We start from the raw sequence: 25396 nt of genomic DNA, 5'->3' as shown, positions 1-25396 counted from the left end.
CTTTTAGAAGCATGGAGTTACATTCAAATGTTCCCAGGTTAAAAAAAGAAAAAAAAAAAGCATATCATATATTGTTCAAAATAATGTAGAGACAGATTGATCATATGTACTAAGAAGCTCTTTGGGGGGGGTTCCTTAGCCCCATCAGACACTCAGGCCCTTATTACCCCTACCGTGCACACAGTAACACGCTCAGGAGAGTGGCATAAAGGATAAAATGACAAAGGCAGTATCTGGAGTAAGAAAAGCTCAGGCCAGGAAATGAGGCTTCCTAATTTCTTCTGTTGGTCTCATTCATGCCAATTGTCACATGCGCATTCAAGCAAAGGGAATCACATGCACAAAGGGACAGAGGCATGAAGGTCATGGCATGTTAAAAGGATTTCATGTGTTTCATTTTGTTAAAGAATAAGATACTAGTGGAAAAGCAAGACAGGAACCTGGGGTGGAGTCAGAGATAAAATTAAAAAGAGTTTGTTCTGCCATGCAAGAAGTTCAGAAAATATCCTGTAGCAGATAAAAAGACATTAAAATGTTTTAATAATGATTAAAGTTTCTTGATCACTTGTAGCTTGTCCAGGACTGTTCTGAGCCTTTGATATTCAGAAAGATTTAATATTTTTAGTAATTCTAAGATAGGTACTATTACTGTTCCTATTTACAAATAAGGAAATTGAGGCCCACGAAGCTTAGATATCTCCAAGACACAACTGGTAAGAGGTGGAGTCAGGACTAAAACTTGGTCTCTTGATTTCAGAGTTTGTGTTCTCTTTTGAGAAATAATAAGGTGATCACCATTGTAAAAGACCTTGTTAGCAGCAATAGGCAGGAGAGATTGGAGGCAAATGGAAAAGAAGAAAGGAGAGATTAGCAACACAAGAGATGGTAAATTCCAGAGCTAAAGGAAAGGTAGAAGTAATAAAGAAAAAGGCGTGTAATTAAGGGGTTTAGAGGAGACAGAGTAAAAAAGAATTGATTAAATAAAGGAGGGAGTAAGAAAAAGAGTATGAAATGAGTTCCATATTTCTGACTTAGGGATTTATGTGCTGCCCTAATAATTTTTTTAGGATCACTTAACCTTGTGCACCAGTGAGCTTAGCTGGAAAGGAACCCCTACCAGATGGGCAAGCCCAAGCAGGACAACACAACTAGTACCTTCTTTTTCCAGTTCAATGCTGGCGTATAATCATCCAAATAAACAAATGTCCTATCACAGCTGATTGATTTAGTAGTGACAAAAAAATTCATGTACCAATATGAAGGCCAGTATGTAGAACCCACCTTCTAAATGAATCATGGAAATGCGGCTATTTGTTTCTTGTTGCACAAGGTCAGATATACGGGCTCATATTTAGCTTTCTGTGTAACATCCATGTGCAAAGATAAGGGAGAGAGGGCATAGGAAGGGAAAAAATGCAGACATTTCATATCTTATCAAGATATTTGCAAATTTCTTAAGAAAATTAAAACCATTTTCAGAACTTTCCTGTGGGGATCACATGAGTATATGTGTCCACCTAAGTCCATGAATGGATAGGTAAAGACCAAAAATTTATTTTTAAAATTTTAAAAATACTTCTTTGGCTGATTTTTAATTTTTTTAAATTTTTGCTGTTTCTATCTTTTAAATGTTTTGCCATTACCTTGTATTACTTTTAGAATACAAAAACACGTTTTTTTTTTTTTTTTTTTTTTTGTATAAACATATGCTATAAGCATCCACTGTATTCAGAATGTGCCAGTACAAGGAACACAAAAGCAAACAGTTTTCAATAAATAACCTTAGGGGCTGGGGTTGTAGGTCAGTGGTAGAGCGCTTGCCTAGCACATGTGAGGCACTAGGTTCAATCCTCAGCACCACAAGAAAAATAAATAAATAAAATAAAGGTATTGTGTCCATCTACAATTAAAAAATATATTTTAAAAAATAAATAAATAATCTACTCAAACCAGTGAATAGTTTTCAGCACTACTCATGAAGACAACTGAGATACAGGAAAACTTCATACATGAAGAATCTGTGCTCAACAGAAATACAAGGAGGTAAGATATGATGTTTAGAGAGCTTACCCCAGGAACAACTGGTAGACATGTGGCCTTTCTTGGTCATAATAACCTTCTTCCACAGTGGCTTTTCTCACAGAGTCTGAATAGATAATTTTCTCTTGTTAGAGTGTCTGAAATTTATTAATTGTGTACTATCTCATTTTCTTAGTTGATTCAATCTACTATAAGAGAATAGCATAGACTGGGTAGCTTATAAACAATAGAAATTTAATTCCCTCAGTTCTGGAAGCTGGAAATCCTAGATCCAGGTGTCAGGTGAGGGCCTTTTCTGATTCATGGATGACTGTCCTTTGATTAGGTTCTCGCATGGCAAAGGAGAGAAGACAGGTCTCTGGGGTTTCTTTCATAGAGCAGGAATCCCATTCATGAAGGTTTCACCCTCATGACCTGATCACCTCGCCAAAGCCAAACCTCTACATGGCATCACATTGCTTAGGCTCTCAAAAATGAATGGGGATGGGGTGGGGGAGGCACAGATATTCAGTCTATAGCACTCATCCTCTTTCTAAAAAGCAAAGGACCCATTTTCAGAAGTTGAGTGCATCAGTAATGAAAAGGAGAATGATAATGGTACAAAGAAGAGGAGAATTTATTCATTAACCTTGAATAATGCCTCATAGTCCATGAGGCACTTGCTTATATTAACGCATGTTCACAAACTTACACATAAATTAATATTACAAGTCATTATTTATGTTAATAAAGACTTCCAGTTCAAGGTGGGGAATGAAGCACACAGTTCATTCTTCTTCTTCTCACGGCCCCATTGGAGTGACAGCAAATTAAAGGAATCCACAACTGCTAAAAACAAGAAAAAGTCCCAGTAGAAGACCACATCTACTCAACTGCTTCTGGAAAACAGAAAGAAACTAGGAGCAATTTGGCTGAGAAGCTAAGACAAAGCTTCACAACATAAGCTCACCTGCAGAAGCTCATCACTGAAGATGATGACTAAAGAAGGTTCCCCCAGAGTCTCAGGGTCAACCAGTGCAGCCTTATAGTAGTCACCACATGGTGACCAACTAGAAGGCCATCCTTCTCACCATTGGACTGGCTGGTTTCTCTCCTCCATAAAGAAGGTAGTTGGAACTGCTTTGCCTCAAGGTGAAGTCTCAAGAATCCCATAATGAAAGTGAGAAACATGACTGGGAAGGACTTCTACTCTTGGGTGCAAGGGCAGCCAAGAGAGGCAGAATGCACTCCAGAGCTAAACATGAACTTGAAGGCAAGGAGAGTCAAGAAACAAAAAAGGTAAAGAACAAAAACATTCTTCCTTAACGCCCTCGCTATCTGGTGATCACTGAGGTCTACATCCTGGCTCTCTCTCTGCACATTCACAGTCCTGCATGACAGGCCTGTCCACTGTTCCCACCATTTCCTAGAACTCTGTTTCTTAGAGAAGCACCCTGTTTCCATTAGCTGTACTATCTAACTTTAGGAAAGCCTAATCAGCAGCTGATACTCATCAGCGTATTCTTGCATTCATGAACATGGAGGAGCACCTAAGGATCATCAAACATTGTACAAAAACAACATGAAAGATGAGAACCAAAGTAAAAAATACCCAATATCTCAATGATACAAAAAAAGATGCAGAAAAGAGCACTTACATTTTTATTTTTTAAATATTGACAAGTTATAATTGTGTACATCTATGAGATATAAAGTGATGTTATAATTTATGAACACAATGTGTGTTAATTAAATCAAGCTAGTTAACACACCCATCACCTCAAATACTTAACTCTTTTTGTGGTGATAGTATATGAATGTATTCTCTTAGCAGTTCTGAGATGTACAATATTCAATCACCAACTATATCTACCATGACATATATACATGTATGTACATATACACACATATATACTTACATAGATATGTATGTGTACAAATCCTCCTGTCTGAAGCTTTGTACCCTTTGACCATCATCTTCTCATTCTCCTATCCCTGGCCTCTGTGATCGCCATTCCACTCTCCTCTTCAATTATTTTAGATTCCACATACAAGTGAAAACATGCAATATCTGCCTTTCAGTGCCTGGTTCATTTCATTTAGCATATGGTTCTACAATTCCATCAGTGTTAATGATTTTTTTCATTGTCAAGACTAAATATTATTTCATTGTGCATATACAACATATTTTCTTGTCCATTAAACTGTTGATGGACACAGTTTGATTCTGTCACTTGGTTATCTGAATAATGTTGCAATGAACATGGGAGTGCAGATAGGTCTTCAAAATACTGACTTCAAATCTTTTGAATAAACACCAGGGAGAAGCATTGCTGGATTGAAATTTTGATTTCTTAAATTTTCATTATTAAAGAGACCCAGAGTTGACAGGATTCAGAAAATACAGTATAGCTTTATAGAAGAGAAGCAATTAAAGAATTTATTCCTTAAAAATTAGAACTACCATTGCCATAACTAAATATTTAATAAAGGGGTTGAAAAAATAGAAGGAATGTAGCTAAATCCAAATACAGCTAAATATAGTACTCTGAAAGAAAAAGTTGAGAAAATCATCCCAGATAAGAAGCACAAAACATAAGGAAAGAGCTCTAATATTCATCTAATGAGATTTAAAGGAGAGAGAAAGATCAGCATTAGGAATTTTGCAGATGATAAATCTGAGGTTTACAGAAAGAAATTAAGTGATTCAATTCATCAGTAGTCCATAAACAGACAATGATATATTCCAGATGTGTTCCACACTTAAGACCAAGGCTAAAATTCAACTAAGATGTAAAATGTGGCCCCAGTGGTTATACCCACTCTAGTTGGTCATTGGCCTTGCCAGTCTAGTGTATACCTGTGGCTTACAGTTGGTATCTAATTGGTGAGTGTGTAGCAGTTGATGAACATTTGCATATTATCCCTGACTCATCCTACACATTTTTCATTATTAATTTCATGGTCCAATAAAAAAAAGGAGGCAATTTGAGATTCTGTGGATTTCAAATTTGAAACTAGAAGAATGAAGTAAGGGTTGTGTCTGTCACATCAACTTTCAAGCTATGATAAAAGTCATAAATAAATGCTCACTTCCTGTTTTTCTCTTCCCTTACCAAGAAATAAAGAACTATGCTTACATCTGTTTATGTCTATTATGGCTCAAGTTTTAAAAAAGGAACAGAGAAAAACAGTCTTCATGGACTCATACACTTGACCTAAAACCAGCTCAAACACCCACTCTGTTTATTCTCCTCCTTAGAAAAGCATAAAACTAGCCTCCAATTCCTTATCTATAGTATTCTACCTTTGACTACACGGAGAAAAACCGAGATACCCAAAGACGAACCTCAATTTCTGCCAACATAAAGCCAAAGTCAAAGTTAAATCAAGAGCAAGCATTGTACTGGTGTCCAGGGCACCACAAGAATCCATATGGCTTTCATAAAACTGGGTCCTTTGCTTCCCTGAGACCACAAACTCAGGTCCCTCTAGGAAGCATTAATGGAGTAGCTTAGACTCTGCTTAGGATTTGTAGAATTTCACAGAGCATGCTCACCTCTCAAGAGCTTTCTCTGAAATCATTGGGAGTTATAAGCTCATAAGTGCCATAGAATTGGGTTCTAAATGTCATTTTCATAGTTCTTCTGTGGCCTATAGAAGAAGTAAACAAAAGACCACTGAGTCACCTGCTGCCTTTGTGCCTCACATTCTCTCCAGCCACAAACAGTGAGCAGGGTCAGCTTCACACAGGGTTAAAAAACAGGGATATTTTTATGTACTTAAAAATACTGCAAGACCCCTGTCTATATGTACAATGATTATCTGCATTTTCTCCCCTGCCTCTTGGTCTAACAAATACATTTTATAGGTTTTACAAGGTCCTTTACAACTCACCTAAAACACATAATTTTCCTCCTGCTTATACCACTTATTTATTATTTATTTATTAGATTTATATTGTGCTTTCCTCCAAAAGGCTTAAGGCACCACATGCCAATTGTTATATAATAAACAATAAACTTTCCTTTAATACCATAAACAGTGAAGTAGCCAGAGGAGAGGCAGGAGGGCTATGAACAGGCACAGGAAGAAGAAAGGAAGGGCCATGGGTCTGTTGAAATTCACAACCAAGACATTAATATGTTAGGAAGCCTTGCCATCAGAAGGTCTGGCTCAGCCCCACTCTATTGGCCCCATTTGCAAAGACCCTGACACTGTCCTCTATTCCAAAGAAAAAAAGCCAAAATATCTCCATTTTTGTGCAGGGGTAAGAGGGCTTTAAATTAGTAATCTCTCAGAGCTCTCAAGAGAATATCTGAGAACAAATATACCTATATAGACAACTGTGTTTTGAAAATCAGTTGAAAGAGATAAGTGGTAATGTTTTATAACAAATCACTGAAACATTTGATTTTTGTTGTTGTAGTTGTTTTACAAATACAATTCATGCTCAGTTCTCAGTTTTGCTGAATGTCTGTTACTTCCAAAGTCTGTATAGGCCAGGCAGCACAAAAGTTCAAAACTTTTCAAAATCAGAAAGTGACAGTCTGGCCTCAGCTTCTAAATCACAGGCCACACTGATGTGACAAGGTCATGTGTTGATTTCCTGCCTCTATAAACCAGGCAATGGTGAAAGAGATGGTTAAACACTAACTCTCCCCGGCATCTCCTGATAGAACTAGTCAAAGAAGAGAAAAGAGGGAGTATATTTGAATTTATAGCCAAAACAAGAAATGCCCATTCCCACTAATGGAGGATGACGTAACTCTTCCCCAGAGAGAGAGAGAAACAACAGAATAGATACCAGCGTATTAGTGTCCGTATCTAGTCAGCACTACGCACCAGGCACTCTTGTGTTCCGGTTTTATATGCTAACCCAGAACAAATCTACACAGTGGGTATGACCATCCTCCTATGTTATAATTAAGGAACTGAGGCCTAAAAAATTTATTTGCACCTGCTCTGCTAATAAGTGCTTGAGTTGAGATTCAAATCCAGAGCTCCTAGGGTAGAAAATAAGCAGACATAGAAAGTGATTCTGTGCATCGACAAAGATAGCAGGCTGACAACCCTTAGCAGAGCACATGGGGTCCAGTTCCCCGTCCTGGAAGCTGTTCATGGAGCCTTAACAACAACACAATAGCCGTTAAGGAATACACATAAAAACCTTAGTGTAAGGCAGAAGCAAACCCAGTGCAAAGAGCATGGGACACATGACCTTCAGACGGAAAATGTGCAGCACTACTGCAGAGACCACAGCTCAGGACAGACAGTTAAGGTTGCCCCAAGTCCTAAGTGAGCATGGACTAGAAGTTGATAAAGCGTGCCTTCGCTCACCACTAGTGAGAGTGTAAATTGGCATAACAAACCAGGGAAAGTGTCTTAGAACTAGAACTCACTGTATTCTCTTGCACAACTGATTGCATACTTAGGCCAAGTTAACTACAGGTCCCATGGTCATCCTCAGTCTTTTGTGCCATCCTTAAATGTGAATACCATACATGGAGCACTTACTAAGTGCAATAATTTAACATGCATCATCTTTTTTAAACCCCTTAAATATGCTATAGAGTAGACATCATAATTATCTCCATATTTCAGATTAAATTTGTCCTAAAGCTGTCTCCAGACTTAGAGAATTGTAACCTAAATTAATATGTAAATAAATACAACCTAACTGAGAAGTACATGCTTATGACAAGTGACCCAGTCTTAGTCAATCACAGCAGCCAAGATTTCAGCCAATCACAGGCTGCAAACTAATCAGATATGTCCAAATTAGGCAGATGCTGAATTGTAAGTAGGCTATTTCTATATGTCACCTTCATTTTTTTTTTTTTTTTTATCAATACTGTCTGTGCACATGGACAGGTGGGACTCTGTGAATCTTTACTGGTTCACAGTGCTGCCCAATTCATGAATCATTTCCTTGCTCAGTAAACTCTGCTAAATTTAATTTGTCTGAAGTTTGTTTGTTTGTTTAGCTTCAGAAGTGAGATCTGAAGTATACATTCAGCAAGGCCCCGGAGCACCAAGTAACTAAATGTGCCCAGAAGAACCCATTGTGCCCATTAAGTTGGGCAGCAGTTTGGGTCATGAAAGTTGTCCTTCAGATTTGAGTCCCAGGTATTTTGAGGTTTTTTTATTTTACCTGAGCATTTTTTAACTGATCAGTGTCCAGAATTGTATTGGACAAAGTAATTAAACTAGGCTGGATCAATTTAGAGTCCTTATTTAGACATCTTTTGAAAATGGGTTTATCCAGATTGAAGGAGTCAGCGACTCCAGAAGTCTGAGACCTCACTTTCTAGATTACTAGCTAATGTTACATACAGCAGTTATGATCCAGAACCTGTGTTTTCTTTGTTTTGTTTGTTTTAGAAAATGGGTTAAACTAAGGACAAAATAGAATTACAGTTGCTTCAGTGGGGAAGTTTTAATCATTTGTGAAATTCATGATGAAAGTCAGAATCCAAAATGCCACCAAAAAACAATGGGATACATTATTTAATTGGTACACAGAAGGACCTAAAACCTTAAATGAATCAAAGATTGCCTCTTCACCAGGTTCCTTACTAAAGGAAATTTTTTTTTTTAATCTTAAAAGGTCTTTTTCACAAATATTATTTAAAAGCGTTAGCCATCTGGGCAGGAAATTTTGTTCGTTTGGCCAGAAGAACAATTTGGATACAGATATGCTTCAATAAATTAATGAGATTTATATTATGGTAATTGGCACATGGCAAAAATTTTAGGAAAAAATGCTCTGAGTTCTGTTCTGCCTATCTATTTATGTGCATATACCTGTACAATATGTTTCATATTTTTTCCATTTTTTTATGATATTGTCAAGTTAAATTCTTAACTCTATTTAATTGGTTTTAAGAAAAATAACTTTATATATGATGTATTCTCTCCAAAAATAATAATAAACACAAATTCTTTTCATGTCCACGTGATCTGAGCAATTTTTAATAAACAAAAAAGATTCTTAGTTTGATGGAAAGAGGCGTGTCTTCACAGTTTTCAGTGCTAAATATAATGAGGATGCATAACTTTTACTACCTAGTTTTCCTTGGAAAATAAATTTATGTTATCTCTATATTAAAAACTTCATTAGTAAAAAAAAATATAACTTAAGATGATAACTGGCTATTTAGCAGTTCATCTTTATAATCAATCCTAATAAAATTGTCTAAAATGGGTTAAAAGAGGTAAGTAAGATCAAATTTCCATAGAAAATATGTCCTTCCCAAACCAGAAGGTTTTAGTATTCTTATCATCAGGAATGGAAAATTGAGATGAAATTTTGCCTCCCAGAATTTCTTATAGAGAAATTGAAGATATTTGGGATCATTAATAAAAACAGACTGTGCCACACTGACAAACCATACTATGGGAAAGTGCATGCTTCTGTAGGTAACCATTTGTAGATTTGCCAGGTTGCTGGTGTGACAGACAATTTACCATTACTTGATTTCCATTGTTCACTGGAAATTCTAATTAATGCATGTAATTTTAATTTATATAAGAAGGGAAACAACTCTGTATATAAGTATGCAAGGAAAGTAAGATGTGCTTTGACTAAGGGAAACAGTCACTTTTTTCCTACATACAATGACTAGTTGTTCCGAAATGAGAAGAGGAAACATATAGAAGAAAGACTACTCTGCTATTAAGAATAGTGTAACACTTAAAACTTGTGAATTGTTTATTTTTTTAATTTTCCACTTAACATTTTTCACTTGCTGTAAACTTCAGGATACAGAAACCAGGAAAAGTAAACCACAGATAATGGAAGACTATTATATCGTGCTTCCAGACTTGTGGAAGTATGTGCATCTCCTACCAAGGCCTAGAGACCACCTATGTGGGTATAAGTCATTGCTTATATGGAGTCACCAATTAAATCGGTAATCTCCCTTTCCACTCAATGTGGTAATTACCCTTCCAGCACACTATAAAAGAACGACATGAAAGCAAGTTTCCCAGTGGACCTTGTTCAGGAGCTAAGCAAATAAATTTAACTGACCTCTGCTCAGATGCGATTAGGTGGCCCTCTTCCAGCCACCAAGTGCCTTTATCTGGTCTGCAGAGAGTTTGCTTACTCATTTTATCACTTCCCCGATTAGATCTTGCTCTTTGGCCTGGCTCAGTCTTGCCTTCCAAGGAGTTTCCACTGAGACTTCCAAAAAAACCTCCCATAATCACAGACCAAAGTAGCCAATAACCAAAATTAGCACCAACAACACCAACCTTGAAATAGATGAAGATAGATAAGTTAGTTTCCACTAAGGGAAGGTCTCAATGGGATTCCTGGGGATTCACTCTCAGTGGAGGTGGAGTGTCATTTGTATTGAATTTAAAGCCAGTCCATAAATTGGGGAAAATCTTGGATTTTATGGCCAATAAGACATCCTGGGGTTCAGAGAGTTAGAAGACACTCTTTGAAAGGTGAATTTTCAATAAAAATTCTCAAGTTAATATTACATAGCTGTAAATTTACTCTTTGCCCATATTGTTGGTTTGTGTATATACTGAACCAAATTGAATGTTATACTTGCCTTTTCTATGATTTTTACTACTATCAAAAGCTATATTTAAGAGGTGGCTGATGCTACTATTTCTCTAGACACTAGACACTCTCACTAAATACATTAAGGGAATTTCTCAAGAACAGAGAACGTATGATTTGCTTCCAGGGATAGCTAAGAATTGTTTGGCAGGCATTCTGAGTAGTGGATGGAGAGCTTGGCTATTCCAGGGTTTTCTAATTTGTATATTGTTGTATGTCCCCAGGTTACTATGACTGGTGTTAAAGGCTAACTACAAAAATCAATGCTTCTTTAAATCAGGTAAATTTGTAGTGACTATGACCCCTAATTGCCATCATACCCAACACAAGTGACTTTATCATAACCAGATGAGCTTGAGTACTGCTGAACAATCTTTACTGCTTGAACTTTGAAATTATTTTATTTTGATAAGTTTGGTGCATGGAGACTCCTATAAGGAGAGTAGTTTAATTTCTTTGTTCTTTTCTCCTGATAGCCATCATAACATTCTCCATGGTAGAGTGTAGTTACTCAAAAGTCTTAAATGATTGTATGCAGCCATCTTTTGAATGTGAATTCATCTCATTATGTTTAGAATAACAAAAACATGAACAAAGCATAAAGAACCATCCAACTAATTTGACAACATAAATTCTGAAATATATACTGAGACCAAACAAGTCCATTATGATAGTGACAGAAAGGATATCAGAACCCAGGGTTTTGTTTAGTTTTTCAAAATCTCTGGTCAGTTTTGATAGACTGGCCAAATGTGGAGAATTTAATTCAATTATATTGAATTTAGTTAAAGCTAACTGGATATGGTGACACATGCCCATAATCCCAGCTGCTCAGGAGACTAAGGCGAGAGAATTGCAAGTTCAACACCAGGCTGGACAACTTAGCAAGACCATGTCTCAAAATGAAATAAAAAGAACTAGGGCTGAGGCACGGTGGTAGAGCACTGGCATACCATTTGCAAGGTCCTGGGCTCAATCCTCAATACTGAGAAAATTTTTTTTTTTTACTTAACCATTCCTCTATACATAGGGAATTGTAATCTAATTTAATATACAAACAAACCCACAACCCAACTTGAGAATTTATTCTTGTAACAAGTAATCAAGTCTGGGACAATCATAGAAGCTAAGTTTTCAAACAATCATAAACTGCAAATTGTCCTGATACATACAAACAAGGCCAAGGCTGAGTGGCAACCAAACTATTTCTTTTTTTTTTTCCTAATTACTTATACATGACAGTAGAATGCACTTGGATACATCCTATTCAGATCAATCCAGCTATTTCTATACGTAACTTCCATTTTCTGTATGTAAATACTGCCTGATGACATTGCTGGGTGGACCTCTCTGAAGCTTTTTAGGTTAGGGTGCTGCCTAATTCATGAATCCTTTCTTCACTCAGATAAACTCTGCTAAATGAAATGTGTTGAAACGTTGGGGTATTTTTTTTCCTCTTTTAACAGGAGGTCCAGAAAATTTGAGTAACTTGCCAAAGTCACAAAGCTAGTAAAAAGAAGAGCTAGACACCACGTCTAAGGAGGCTGGCTCTACGGTCCATGTCCACAGTCACCAGGCTCGGCCCTTCCCTTGCTCTGCCACCTCCTCTCTGATCTGTCTGACCTCCCTTCCAAGAAAGAAACTCACAAAGATCATCTCCTCTTTTCCTTACTCCTAGAAGGCCAGGCTGTTTAATTATCTCCCCTAACCAAGCAGAAACTACCAGTGAGAAGATGAAAGAAGATACCATTGTGAGAAAGGTGGCAGGGACATCCCTGCTAACCAGGACATTCTTAAACATTCCTTTAAAAGAGCCTTGTACCCCAGAGCATATATGTACAATAATATACAATGTCCCATAGGAGTTACCTTCTGCATGGCTGGGAGAGCAGGTATATCAGAGATTCCTCATTCTTCTGTCTGCGCATCTCAGAAACAGCAGCAGAAGCTGGGAATCATAAGCAGCCTGAGTGGTGCCAGGATCAACTTGTATTCTATCTCTGTCTAGAAAAATTTCCCCATCCTCCTTTAAATGACCCTCTTTTTGACCTTCAATTTTTAGATGAAATGACATTAATTCACAGAGTCTCCTTGGCCATCCAACCTCGAGGAGCCATGCTGACATACATAACCCTTCACCACAATACCCTATTACCACCACAGCACTTCCCGTAAGTGGGGAAGTTCTCATTGACTGACTTACCAGTGCTGGTTGGTGTATTCGTTTTCTAAGGATTGCTGAGCCACAATCCAGTGGCCTGACCAACTGAAATCTATTCTCTGCCAGTTCTAGAGGACAGAAGTTCAAAACTCAGGTTCTGCAGGAAGGCCATGCTCCTGTTGAGACTCTAGGCAGTGTCCTTTCCTGATTTTTCTGGTGGTAGCCACTGGTCTTTGGAATTTCTTAGCTTATAATGGTTCTTTCGTCACATGTTGTTCCCTTTGTATGTCTCTGTGTCCAAATTTCCTCCTTCTTAAAAGAACATGAGTCATACTGGATTAAGTGCCTACTCTACTCCACTATGATCACATCTTAACTTAGCTAATTACATCTTCAAGTGACAAGTGCTAGCCTCCAGAAATGTAAGAGAATAAATTTGGTTGTTTAAGCCTCACAGCTTGTGGTAATTTGTCACAGCAACCCTAGGAAACTACTCCAAGAGACTCACTTAGCTTCCTTTAACCCAGAGTTCTACACACTTATTTGACCAAATAAATATTTTCCCTGTGATAAGCGATTAACCTTTTATTCCCTAGGGGAAAAATAGATGTGCTTTAGAAAAGTAAAGCTAATCTTCCTACTTTACAGATGAAAAAACCGAGACTCAGGGAGGGCACCATACTGGCATGCTTAGGCATGGGGGGATGGAAGCCAGGGCTCAGACCCCGAGTCCATTCAGAGTTATCGTTACCATCTTAAAATTAGTTGTTCCCTTTGCTTCTCAGCTTCCCCCAGGAAATGAGGTGCCATGTACAAGATTAGGCTTGGCTCTGTGTTCACTAGGAACAGGGCACTTTTCCCAACTAATGAAGGTCTCTTTGAAGGAAACTACTCAATATTTTTCCCACCGGTAGAAGAAATGTTCCTCTCTTCTTAAAGGGTTTGGGGAAAATTGCCGCAGTCTGGCTGGGCACACAATCACGAGCCACCACACAGCTTGTAGATTCAAACAGCAACTCTTTATTCCCGAACTCACACCAGCCGTCTACAATCACGTTCTGGGGAAATCCACGTTCTCTGCCCAAATCCACCTTCTCTGCCCAAATCCACCTCCACTGGGCTTCTGTCTCCCAAAATATACTGTCTGAATCCCGTGAGAACTCAAGGGGAACTCTGGCAGCAGGATACGCCCTATTCCCAGCAGGAATAATCTTAAACCTTAAACCTGGAACCTAAACTGGGAACGCCCTAAACACGATTATCTTAAAACCGGGAACACCCTAATCTGCCTTGGTCCTTGAGCAAGGTCACCTACATTCAATGTCGCTGCAACATGTCAGCAACATGGGGTACGCTGGCAAGGAAATTGTCATACCTACTTGGCTAATGGCTCCCAGCATCTCCCCCCTTCTGATTAATTAAACAACAAGCAATGTGGCTTAAGGACCGTGCCTGGTAGGTTGTCCAATTCAACATATGGTTCTTACCCGTCATCGGAAAACTGACCTTTAGGCGTCAGCCTCCTGTCTTAGGTTGATACCACTGCAATTGAATCATACCCGTTACCATCTTAAATCTTAAAATTAGTTGTTCCCTTTGCTTCTCAGCTTCCCCCAGGAAATGAGGTGCCATGTACAAGATTAGGCTTGGCTCTGTGTTCACTAGGAACAGGGCACTTTTCCCAACTAATGAAGGTCTCTTTGAAGGAAACTACTCAATATTTTTCCCACCGGTAGAAGAAATGTTCCTCTCTTCTTAAAGGGTTTGGGGAAAATATGTCCAAGAAACTAATCATAAAAGCAGCTGAAAAGGGGAGTGACAGATAAACTTGGAATGAGTGAAACTACAGTTTAATGAGCACCTCTGCACCCCACCCTTGGTGCCTGAGGAAAGACAGAAGGGAACATGGCCTCTTCTGTCTGAAAAGGGGCACTGTTGCATTCAGAACACTGCAGATTCTTCGACCCTTTTTCTTCTTCTTTTCCCCTTGTCTGACCCTCATCTCCAGGCATATGGAGCCACCAGTAACAAAACATTCCAGCCATGGCAAAGGAAAGGGAGCTTCTCCTACCTTCCACTTGATACGCTGCAGTGGCTGCCCCCCATCCAAATCCCTCAGGAAAAGCCATGGCCTCAGGATCTGTCAGCTTTGCCTTCAGCTCTCAGGAACTCAGCACCCTTTCTGACAGAGGAGACAAACAACTGTGCAAATAAGTGGACTCTCACCCCAGACTAAAGTCCCAGAATGCAAATGTAGGTGCAGCAAGAAGGAAGGCAGAGAAAAGGATCCCACCATAAGAAGAATCCAAGTCACTTTGTACAAAGAGAACAATTGCACCTGCTTCCCCCCACTCTGCCTGATCCCCAACACAACTGGGTCAGCCTGTGTGCTAAGTTGACTTTTTACCTTTTACTGTAACACATGGACATTTTTTTAAAAGTTACGCAATCTTACTAGCATTCCTCTTTAGCAATTTCTCCCAATGCCTGAGCCCTACTCCCTAGCAAGAACATTTTCAGCCATTTCTTCTGTTATTTACTCCCCTGTGATTTAAAATAATAGGCTCTTCTGCTGCTGCTACTACTTAATTTTTTTTAATTAATTAACTATTGACTTCTGGGTGTAAGGATGCAAGATCTAGTACATTGCTCTTTCTTTCCTCTCTCCTATCTCCACGGCCTTCCCCCATCCACCCTACATGAGATGACTTTTCCTAATGAAATAAAGTTGATATTTGTGTTACTGTGACCACATTCAACTTGAAGCTGAGCCATGCCACTGCTTCCATGCTTACCTGTAACTATCCTCTGCTCTACTCTCTGCTCTTTATATTTATTTCATTTTCTCTATACCTATCACTAACTCATCCCCAAGCACATCTCCAGTAAAATCCTCTGATTGTTCAGGCAACTCTATTTCCCTGCCCCATTCTGCACTGTTGGTTTGTGGGTTACCATGGAACTATAATCTATCATCCCCTTCATGTCCCCTCCCCTCTCCTCTTGTCTTTCCCCACCTTTGTTTCTTCTCCCCTTTCAAAGAAACAAATCCTTGATGACTTTCTGACAAAGGGGGCCTGGGAGAGAAGAATTTCAAAACCCTACAGTTCTGGAATTATCTTTAGTCTAACATCACACTTGATATGCAGTTTGCTTAATACTGGATTTCATGATGGAAACGATTTTCAATCCAAATTTTAAAAGGCATTAGATTAGGCTTTTCTAGCTTCCAATGAAGTTATTGATAAGTTTGAAGACAACAGAAGCTCTAATATTGTATATATAAACGTTTTTGTTCCCCAGCCCTCCCTTTCTGCTCCTCAAGCTCCTATTTCTGAAATTTTGCAGACATGTGCCTTGCTATGAGACTCTTCTTCCTCTGAGCTTGGCACCCAGTGGGTGTGCACAATGTCAACAACAGGAGAGACTAGATGGCTGGTCCAAGGGAACTCTCTGTACTAACTTTGAGACTTTGCTACAAATCTAAAATTGATCCAAAATGAATTTTTTAAAAAGTGCCTGTGGGGAGAGGAACTGGGAGTAATCAGGGAAGAGCATTCCTTTCAGCTTTCCCAAGTGGGTACTGGATCATACTGTGCTGTGTAATGCCTGGAACATGAGATGTGGGAAAAGGTCTGAATTGAAATAACCCCCTCTCCAATTATTCTAACCCAAAGAAGAAAGAAGAGCTTAAATGTGGAAGAAAAGGAGGAAAATATTTAAAAGTACATCTTTGGTGAAATAAATGGCAAAAAGAGCAGGTCAAACTATTAAATTTAGCCTCAAATCATTCATTCCTGAAGCCATTACTGTTAACTGAATGAAAAAGTAAAAATGAAAATATTTTCGTAGTGAAGCACTAGATGGCAGTGTTGCAACTTTTTAGGTCTACAAGCCGCTATGGGACGTGGTGTTAAAATTTAGTTATCCCATCAGTGAGGGTACACGCCAGTAGTCCCTCACTCATTATTACTGCCCTCTCAAGAGGCTTCTCCAGCAAAATAATAATAATAGTAACATCATCTTCTCAGTGCTCCACATTCTCTGAAGTTATTTTTCCACAAACAGAATTTAGTTTTTCTCAACTTTAATCAGATCCTTCAGTACCACGAAAGAACAGCTGACCAGAGAGGTGGACAATGGAGCAAACACTTGAGAACTCAATACCAGGCAGCTTGAGACTTGGAAAGACTTGGGATTTTGTTACTGGAGCAGAAAATAAAAATAAACTTCCTTGGCCCTGAACCCTGATCAGGGTGGGGTTAGTAGGAAGGAGTAACAAAGATAGCAAGAGGGAGAGGAAAATACCATCAGCTTACTTAGTTAAGTTATATATTAAAAAAAAAAAAAAAAAAAAAGTAAACCAAGATAAATTGTGACAGGGGCAGCAAAGACAGTGAAGGAGATCATAAAGTTCATTCTAAATTGTGGGTTGAACACTATGCCAGGCAGGACAGTCGTTTTGTGGCACCCACAACTGGCCAGAAGAAATATAATCAATGCAACTTCCCACCTACAGAGTAACAAATAAAACTAGAGGGAACACCTCTGAAATGGGCTGTCTCAGTAATCCATCTAGAAGGAACTCGTAGAGGGATTTCTGCTAGATGAAAGTTACAGAAGCCCCTTCCTTCTTCCCCACTATGGACAAGGGGAATAGGGTGGAACAGACCTGAGCGCTGATCACTCCTGGAGAGTGCTAACCCCAACCCAGCACTCCCACGGACTCCACAGAAGAGCTGAGGCAAAGATGACCGACTACGACCCTACTGCTGTCACAGTGACAGGTAAAACACCAATGGTCCGCAGCAGCCAGGATGGAGGCTTCAGTGCCACAGACTGCCCACTGAGAATCTGCACTCAGCTCTTGGCTGCCATAAAAAAGACCCCACAGAGGGAAGCAGATGCTCAGTGTTTTATGGCAGTCAGTGACAGCCCTGATCCCTGTGCCCTCTGCTCCCCATATCCAGAAACAGCCAGCAGATGCAGCATTCTTTAAACACACAGACTCAGGCCTCTGGGCTGACTAATAAGCACCAGCTGGTAAAAATAAATAAATAAATAAAAATAAAAATCATAGAAACAAAGGAAGTCACTTCTGGTGCCGCAGCATCTCTAGTGGGGTCCACTGCTGTGAGTTCCAGAATTGCTGGATGTATCTCATTCAGATGCATGGATCCACATAAGAATATTCCTGTGGATAACCCCCAAGCACCCAGCACAGAACTTCAGCATATATACAATGCAGTACAACCCATAAAGGAGCTTGCAGAGGAATATCCCAGAGATACCAGCTACTACCAGTATGCTCAGATAAAAGTCCACTGACCTGTGACCTGTGGACTCCACAGTAGGCAGCAGTTCTATACCCCACAAGGGTCAACCAGTGCTATATCACAGAGACCACAATGCCTCTATCTTAGACCACCACACCCTGCACTCTCCAAAATATACATGGGGGAACCCACTGGGTTTAACAACACTGGATATATGGAGCTTTTCTTCAGGAGGATACATAACACTACACCCCCCTCACAGGAAATAACCTGTCTGCTAAGTCAGATAGTTAGGATCCATTCCCTATTATCTACTAGAATGCTTGCAGGTACCTGGACACATCAAAGATAGAAGAATCAAATTAAATCAGAATCAAGCATTTAAAATAAATCAAATTGGCAGGAAATACAAATCATCTCTCTATATTAACACTGAATATAAATGGTCTAAACTCTCCAGCCAAAAGACATAGATTGACGGGATAAAAAAGCAAAAACCAATTATATGTTATTTACAAGAAACTCACCTTACAGGCAATGATATTCATAGGCTGAAGGTGAAAAGATGGAAAAGATATACTATGCAAATGGAGAAGGTAAGCAAGCAGGAATAGCTATACTCATATCTAGCAAAGTAGACTTCAAGTCAAAAAGAGAAAAAGGAGGTCACTTCACACTGGTTAAGTGAATCATTCAATAACAAGATATACTGATTGTAAATATATATGCCCCAATTGTCAATAGACCTACATATAAAAAACAAACTCTATTCAACATAAAGAATAAAATATACCTTAATACAATAATAATGGGTGATTTCAACACACCTTTCTCACCAATAGAAAATGGTTCAGATCAAAACTAAGTAAAGATTCTTCAGAAATAAAAAATGTTATTAACCAAATGGACCTAATAGACATCTATAAAATATTTCATCCATCAACAACCAAAATCTCTTTCTTCTCAGCTGCTCATGGAACCATCTTTAAAATATTTTAGGACACAAAGTAAATCTCAGCAAATACAAATAGTAGAAACAATTCTTTGCATACTTTAGATTATAAAAAGATAAAATTAGAAATCTATAATGTGATCAAATCAAAACCATTTTAACATGCTTTTCATTGCTACTTTAAAAGAATTCAATAATACATATGAGTATGTAATAACATAAATATTTAAACTCTCAAGTTTAATTTCTTCTTTAATGTTTGTATTAGTGCTCTGTAGTTGTACATAGTAATAGGGTTCATTTTGACATAATAGTATAGGCATAGAGTATAATTTGCTCCATTCCCATCCCCATTTTAATACCTAGAGATTAAATAATACACTTTTGAATAAAGAAAGGGTTGTGGAATAAGTGAGAGGGAAATTTAAAAAAAATCTTAGAAACAAGAACAGAGATACACTATATGAAAGTCTCTGAGACAATATGAAGGCAGTTCTAAGAAGAAAGTTTGTAGCAACAAGTTCCTATATTAAAAAAAAAAAATACAGAAAGTACCCAGGTAAATAATCAAATGTTATACCACAAGGCCCTATAAAAGGAAGAACAAACTAATTTAAAATCAGTACAAGACAAGAAATAATTATGAACAGATATGATATTAATGAAAAAGAGAATAAAAAATACAAAGCATCAATGCAACAGATACCCTTCCAGTGCTAATTCCAAGATTTTTCTACTATATGATTCTTAAATTAAAGATTAAAATATAAAGTTTAACTTTAAAAAAGCAACAAATAAATAGAAGGAGGACCAGAAGAGCAGAAAAGAAGAACAGAGGGAGAGAAGAGGAGAGGGAAAGGAGGCACTGGGGGTGAAATTGAGCAAGTTATTTCATGCCATGTATAATTATGTCAAAATGAACTCCACTATTGTATGTAACTATAATGTGCTACTAAAATCATTAAAAAATAAATTAAACCTGAGAATTTATATATACTGTATAGAATTGACCTCTTAAAATAGCAATAAAGAACATGTTAACATAAAGAACCAAAAAATTTTAGTGAGAAGAGTGGCATTATTTTATGTTCTTTCATGCTGCTTTAGTAGAAGACTGGGATGTTCATATCTTCTTCTTACACGGGTTGCTGCCTCTGAAAACATCACTGATAACTCACCACAGAGAAGGAAAGAAAAGGAAAAGAGAATAAAATCATGGCATTTGCAGGTAAATGGATGGAGCTAGAGAATATAATGCTAAGTGAAGTAAGTCAATCCCAAAAAAACCAAATGCAAAATGTTTTCTCCTATATAAGGAGGCTGATTCATAATGGGAATGGGGGTGTGGAACATGGGAGGAATAGACAAACTCTAGATAGGGCAAAGGGGAGGGAGGGAAGGGAGGGGGCATTGAGGCAGGAAAGACGGTGGAATGAGATGGACATCATTACTCTAAGTACATCTATGAAGACACGAATGGTGTGACTCTATGTTGTGTACAACCAGAGCTATGAAAAATTGTGCTCTATATGTGTAATATGAATTGAAATGCATTCTGTTGACACATATAACAAATTAGAATAAATTTTTAAAAAGAAAGGAAAGTCATGTATTACTATGGAAATAGTTCCTCTGCCTCTTTCTTACCTTTGAATGAACTTGTTTCACTAATATTCTGTGATTGAAGGCCTTTATGACTCTAAGAATTTGCAGCCCCAATCTTAGGTGAGAAAGAATTGTTGTGTTTCTTTATTTTCCTTACATGCAAAGAATTCAGACTCCATCACTCCATTCGGAAAGACTAGCTGAAAGTTTTGTGATTATTTGGATCCCTCTACTTGATTTTAGGACCATACAAGAAAATTTAGGATTCATGAAGACCAAATTTTTTAAAATGCTTATTCCCCTACCTCCCAGTTTTTGTGTCAGGACCTTTTTACTCTTAATTAAGACTGGGCTGGGGTGTAGCTCAGTGGTAGAGCACTTGCCTGGCACATGTGAGGTTCCACCCTCAGCACCATATAGGAAAAAATAAATTTTAAAAAATAATGTTTGGAGCATGATATTTCCTATAAAAAATTAACTAAGATTGCTAACGAGGTATATTTATTTTTAATGTGGGAGATAAACATTTATCACTGGTTAACACTAGAATGTCTACTCTTTGAACCTACCACAGTCCTTCCAAGACCATTGATTGCTAGGTTTTGTTTGTTTGTTTAGGTTTCACACAAGGCAAACACATGTTCTAGCTCTGAGCTAATTTCCTGGCTTACTGACTGCTGTTTAGACACATTAAATCCTCCCCTGTTGTAAACCTAAGGTCTTACGTTCACCTACACTCATCTTACAACCACACACTGGTCCATTTGAGTTCATGCCATCTTCCTTGCTACTGGAAGCAGCCACCAACCTCCGTCTACTTCCCAAGTTGAGGGCAAATAAAAGTTACTTGCATTAGGATTCTGTCTTTGGGTGGCTCTTTTAAAAATTCCCCAGTAATGTTAGCTATTGTAAAAAAAAAAAAAATGCCCCCCCTAGGGTTAAAAAAAAATCTTGCAAAAACCTGTTTCTTTGTTAACTTGCAAAACAAACAGTTCTTTAATAAGCATTCAATCCCATTAGTCATGACCTTGATCCTCCCAATTTGAATTGAACTTGACTCTCCCAATTTGAATAGCAAAGACTCAGAATCTGAATGTTCCTATTTATTTGTATTAGGGGAAAAACAAGGTTCTAAATGAGCACCTGTTTTCAGTAAAGATGCCTGTGCCTCACAGCCCACCACGTGTTTCCTTTTCTGTGTGGGGCCACACTTAGATGGCATTTGTCAGTTCCCTCACATGTATGGTAGGGATGGCCCATGACTGAGCAGTGGAGTTGGGCACTTGCAGCCTGGTTCACTAAAATCTGCCTACACAGTCATCATGTGTGGTCACTCCTCCTTCAGCCCTGGCTGGGGATACTCTCCCGGCTCCACAGGGAAATTCCAAGTCTCTGCTAACTCCTGGATAGGAGTCTTCTTGGAAAGCGGACCAGTACCAGCCAGCAAGCAATCCACTTCAGACTATGGTGTGAATAAGACCTAAACTTTTAGTTTCCTAAAGTACTGAGACTGGGGAATTGCTAATAAATATACTCTCTGAATAATAACTATAATTTTTTTTTTCAAAAAAGCCCCAGTGAAGCAATTCAATGACTTCAAATTACTGTCTTCCAGCCAGGGAGCCTCTTCAGTGAGCTCCCGTTACTGGAGAAGAAAGGACATGAACTGAAAGCCAAGGAGAATCAGATGGGGGGTGGGTAGGGGGCTCAAACCCACCCTACACAATTGTTTGTGCAAGAGATTTGTCATCTGAATTTTCTGAGTTTGCCCAGAAAGATCTAATCAAATTTTGACCAAAGAAGGCATATTTTACTAAAGCGCTTTCCAAACAGGGACCTTGACCTCTGTAAGTCACTGTCTATTTTTAATTTTTCAATAATTCTGATTGCAATTATACATTTACCTCCTATAAGCTCTCCCAATCTATCTAAAAATGTCATTTTATTGCTTTAGTCTAGAATTATATAAATTCATTGTAGTAATACCAATTTCTCATGCATAAAAATGCATAAACGAATTAGTTATAACAATGTCCTCAGTCTCTTAGAGATAGAATCTATCGAAACATGGAGTGTAGAAAGTAAATAAGTAACAAAGGAAAGCCCTGATTGGGCCAGTTCTGACAGGCTTGATGTATACTTGTGTACACGTGTGGGAGCAGGGCCAAGGGCATTTATCAATCTGAATGTATCAATTCAGTCTCAATTGCCTCCTGGCAACAGAACCTGCCTTTGCTCTACCCAGCCTACATGCTTCTGGAAAATCTGACACCAGCTCTACCCAATCCCTCACCAGCTCCAGAGATTCTGTTAGTCCATCTTCTTCAGGTTTCCTCTCATTGGCCACAGGGATTGGATTAGACATGGGATCCACACCCAGTTCAATGATATGAGAGAAACTCCATCAGTCTTTCTGAAAGGGAAGTTTCTCACTCTTCCACTGAAGCTTTTTAAGGGCATACTCCTCCTGCTACACCCCAGTGGGGAAGTTTGGGGCTGCCATATCATAAATGTAAAGAGGAGTAGCCTTGAGACATACTGGAAAGATGGGAGGAGAAAATCTTTTGAGAGCCTGTGAATTCCCTTTATGGTTTAGGCCAGTTGGGGTGGTTGGGTTTCCTGTTTCCTACCACCAAAAAAATTCAGCATAGTGTGTTTGTGTGTTCATGCACACACATGTATGCATATATGTATATACTGTACATATATAGCTAACTTTTTTACAACATGGTTTATATGGCACAGTTTTACGCACATATATTTGGGTGTTTTGTTTTGTTTAGTTTTTGATACTTGCTGCAATTTTGGGGAAAAAACTCTGGTTTTTTCATAGCCTAGGAATATTGAAAAAAAAAATATGAAAAAGTTATATATGTCATGAATACCTAAAATGTGTGTAGATAAGAGTCTGTTTTGTCATTTACTACTATAAAATATAGACCGACCTATTACAAAAAGCTGAAATTTATCAAAAAGCCCACACAAATACATGGAACCAGTCAAGAGAAATCTATAAGCGGTATTAAATTATAACTGCATAAATTAACTGTAGTATGTACCATCCATTGCACTAAAATAATTTTTAGCCACCTCCTGTTGCTATTGCAGGGAGCTCAAGTGTTACAAATATCTGTGGAGAATATCATGTGACAGTGATCGCATCCACATGACCAGTTCATCGTCTAGTAAATTTTTCAGCAAAAGTGATCTCTCACGGTGGTTCTTATTTATCTTTCACCACATATAATCCATATAACATAAAAGTATGCTTCATTGCCTGTTTTGTTATCAGTAAAATTTCTAGTCAACAACAGGCTATTATTAGTTAAGTTTGGGGGAAGTCAAAAGTCTGTACACAGATTTTCTACTGCACAGGTATCAATATTTTGAACCCCACATTTTTCAAGGGTTCCCTTACACATGTGACACATTTATGTGCTTGTGTTCTGCCTGTCCAAACCTGTGGTTTCATGTAAATGTAGAAGTGAACAAACGAGTACAGAAATGTGAAAGTCGATGTGTATGTGCTTGGATGTGCATATGGTGCATGCATCTCTAGGTACCATGAATTCCCTCCAAATAAAGAACTTCAAACTTTTACCAGATTGTTTCTCAAGCTGCCTTGAATGACAGCACAGATCACCAGCATGGAAACAAAGATATACGTGAGATAATTAATGGAAGACTCAAGTGAGATTCAGTGGCTTTATTGAAGGCTGCACACCCCATAAGATTTAGCATAAAAGAAATACAAAACAACAGCAGTGCCTCACTCCACAATTCAAAAAATAAAAGCCATATTGCTATCTAATTAAAGATTTACTATTGAGCAATTTTCTAAACAAACAAAAAATGCTCTGCCTTTCAAGGTGTTGACAGGCTGTTACTAACAATGGCATACAAAGAATCACGAAAACCACTCAATACCACTCAAAGCGCAAGTGTGGAGCTCGGAGCTCTGAGGATGAAAGGCCAGGAGCAGAGGCAGAGCCCTTGGAATTCCTTTCAGGAGGCTCCCAAGCACCCCGCAGCTGTGGTGTCAGTTGCGGCAGCAGGACTTCTCAGGATGTTATTCACAATGCAGCTGTCAGGGACTCCTCCACCTCATGGGTGTGATTCAGAGCCATCAGATATGTCAGAAACTCAGCTCTTCCTCCTAAAAACAATACTCCAAGTACAATGTAGCTCCACTCCTCTTCCTACACAACATGTGAACCAATCAATGTCCAACTGTGCTGTGATCAGGGCAAGGCAAGTTAGCGCCTCCAGGGAGAAAAAACTAAAGAAGGCCCTGGCTCTCAGTCCCAGCCCTGGTGTCAAATGCCAGAAAGAGAATGCTCAAGTTCAAAGGCTTTGCTAGAGACAACAAACTGGTTTTATTTCTAAACTGTTGTGGCAGCACACAGGTGTGCCATATGCCTGGGAGTAGGCTGTAGCTAATCCACCTAAATCCACACGTGTTTGCGCATCGGTGGTGTGCACTTAGGGATTGGGTTTGAAACTTCAAAAGCATTTTCTTCCCCTAGTAAATAAAGTGATGTGCAGGAAACGGGCAACCTGGAGAGGAAGCCTAAGAGCAAGAATCCAGCTGAATACAGCACAAAACCCCAAGAGTCAAAAAGAAGAATTTCGCTGAAAATAAATTCATTTGTTTTAGATCAAATAGATTGGAAAGGAAGCTTCAGCTTATGAAGGTGAAGGAAAACCTGCCTTGACCTTTCTCTCTTGGGTCATAATCAAAGGCTCCATGTACCGGGGATACTATTCCAGACCCTTCTCCCGCTTCCTTCCCCTGCCCCAGGCAG

The 25396-nt window shown here is 38.6% G+C and overlaps 1 protein-coding gene across 1 annotated transcript in view; it reads right to left on the bottom strand.

Moving 5' to 3' along the window:
* The window catches only part of LOC114095200 (cytosolic beta-glucosidase), a 188811-nt gene that overhangs the window by 93667 nt on the left and 69748 nt on the right, over positions 1-25396 (bottom strand). Inside the window, exon 2 of the mRNA XM_027938386.2 lies at positions 14830-14940. Coding sequence (XP_027794187.2) covers positions 14830-14887 — 58 coding nt within the window. The 5' untranslated portion in view covers positions 14888-14940. The remainder of the gene's footprint in view (positions 1-14829; positions 14941-25396) is intronic.

The sequence above is a fragment of the Marmota flaviventris genome, chromosome 7, assembly GCF_047511675.1.
Source record: "Marmota flaviventris isolate mMarFla1 chromosome 7, mMarFla1.hap1, whole genome shotgun sequence".
In the NCBI taxonomy this organism is placed as follows: Eukaryota; Metazoa; Chordata; class Mammalia; order Rodentia; family Sciuridae; genus Marmota; species Marmota flaviventris.
This window is presented reverse-complemented; position numbering and strand designations above follow the sequence as displayed.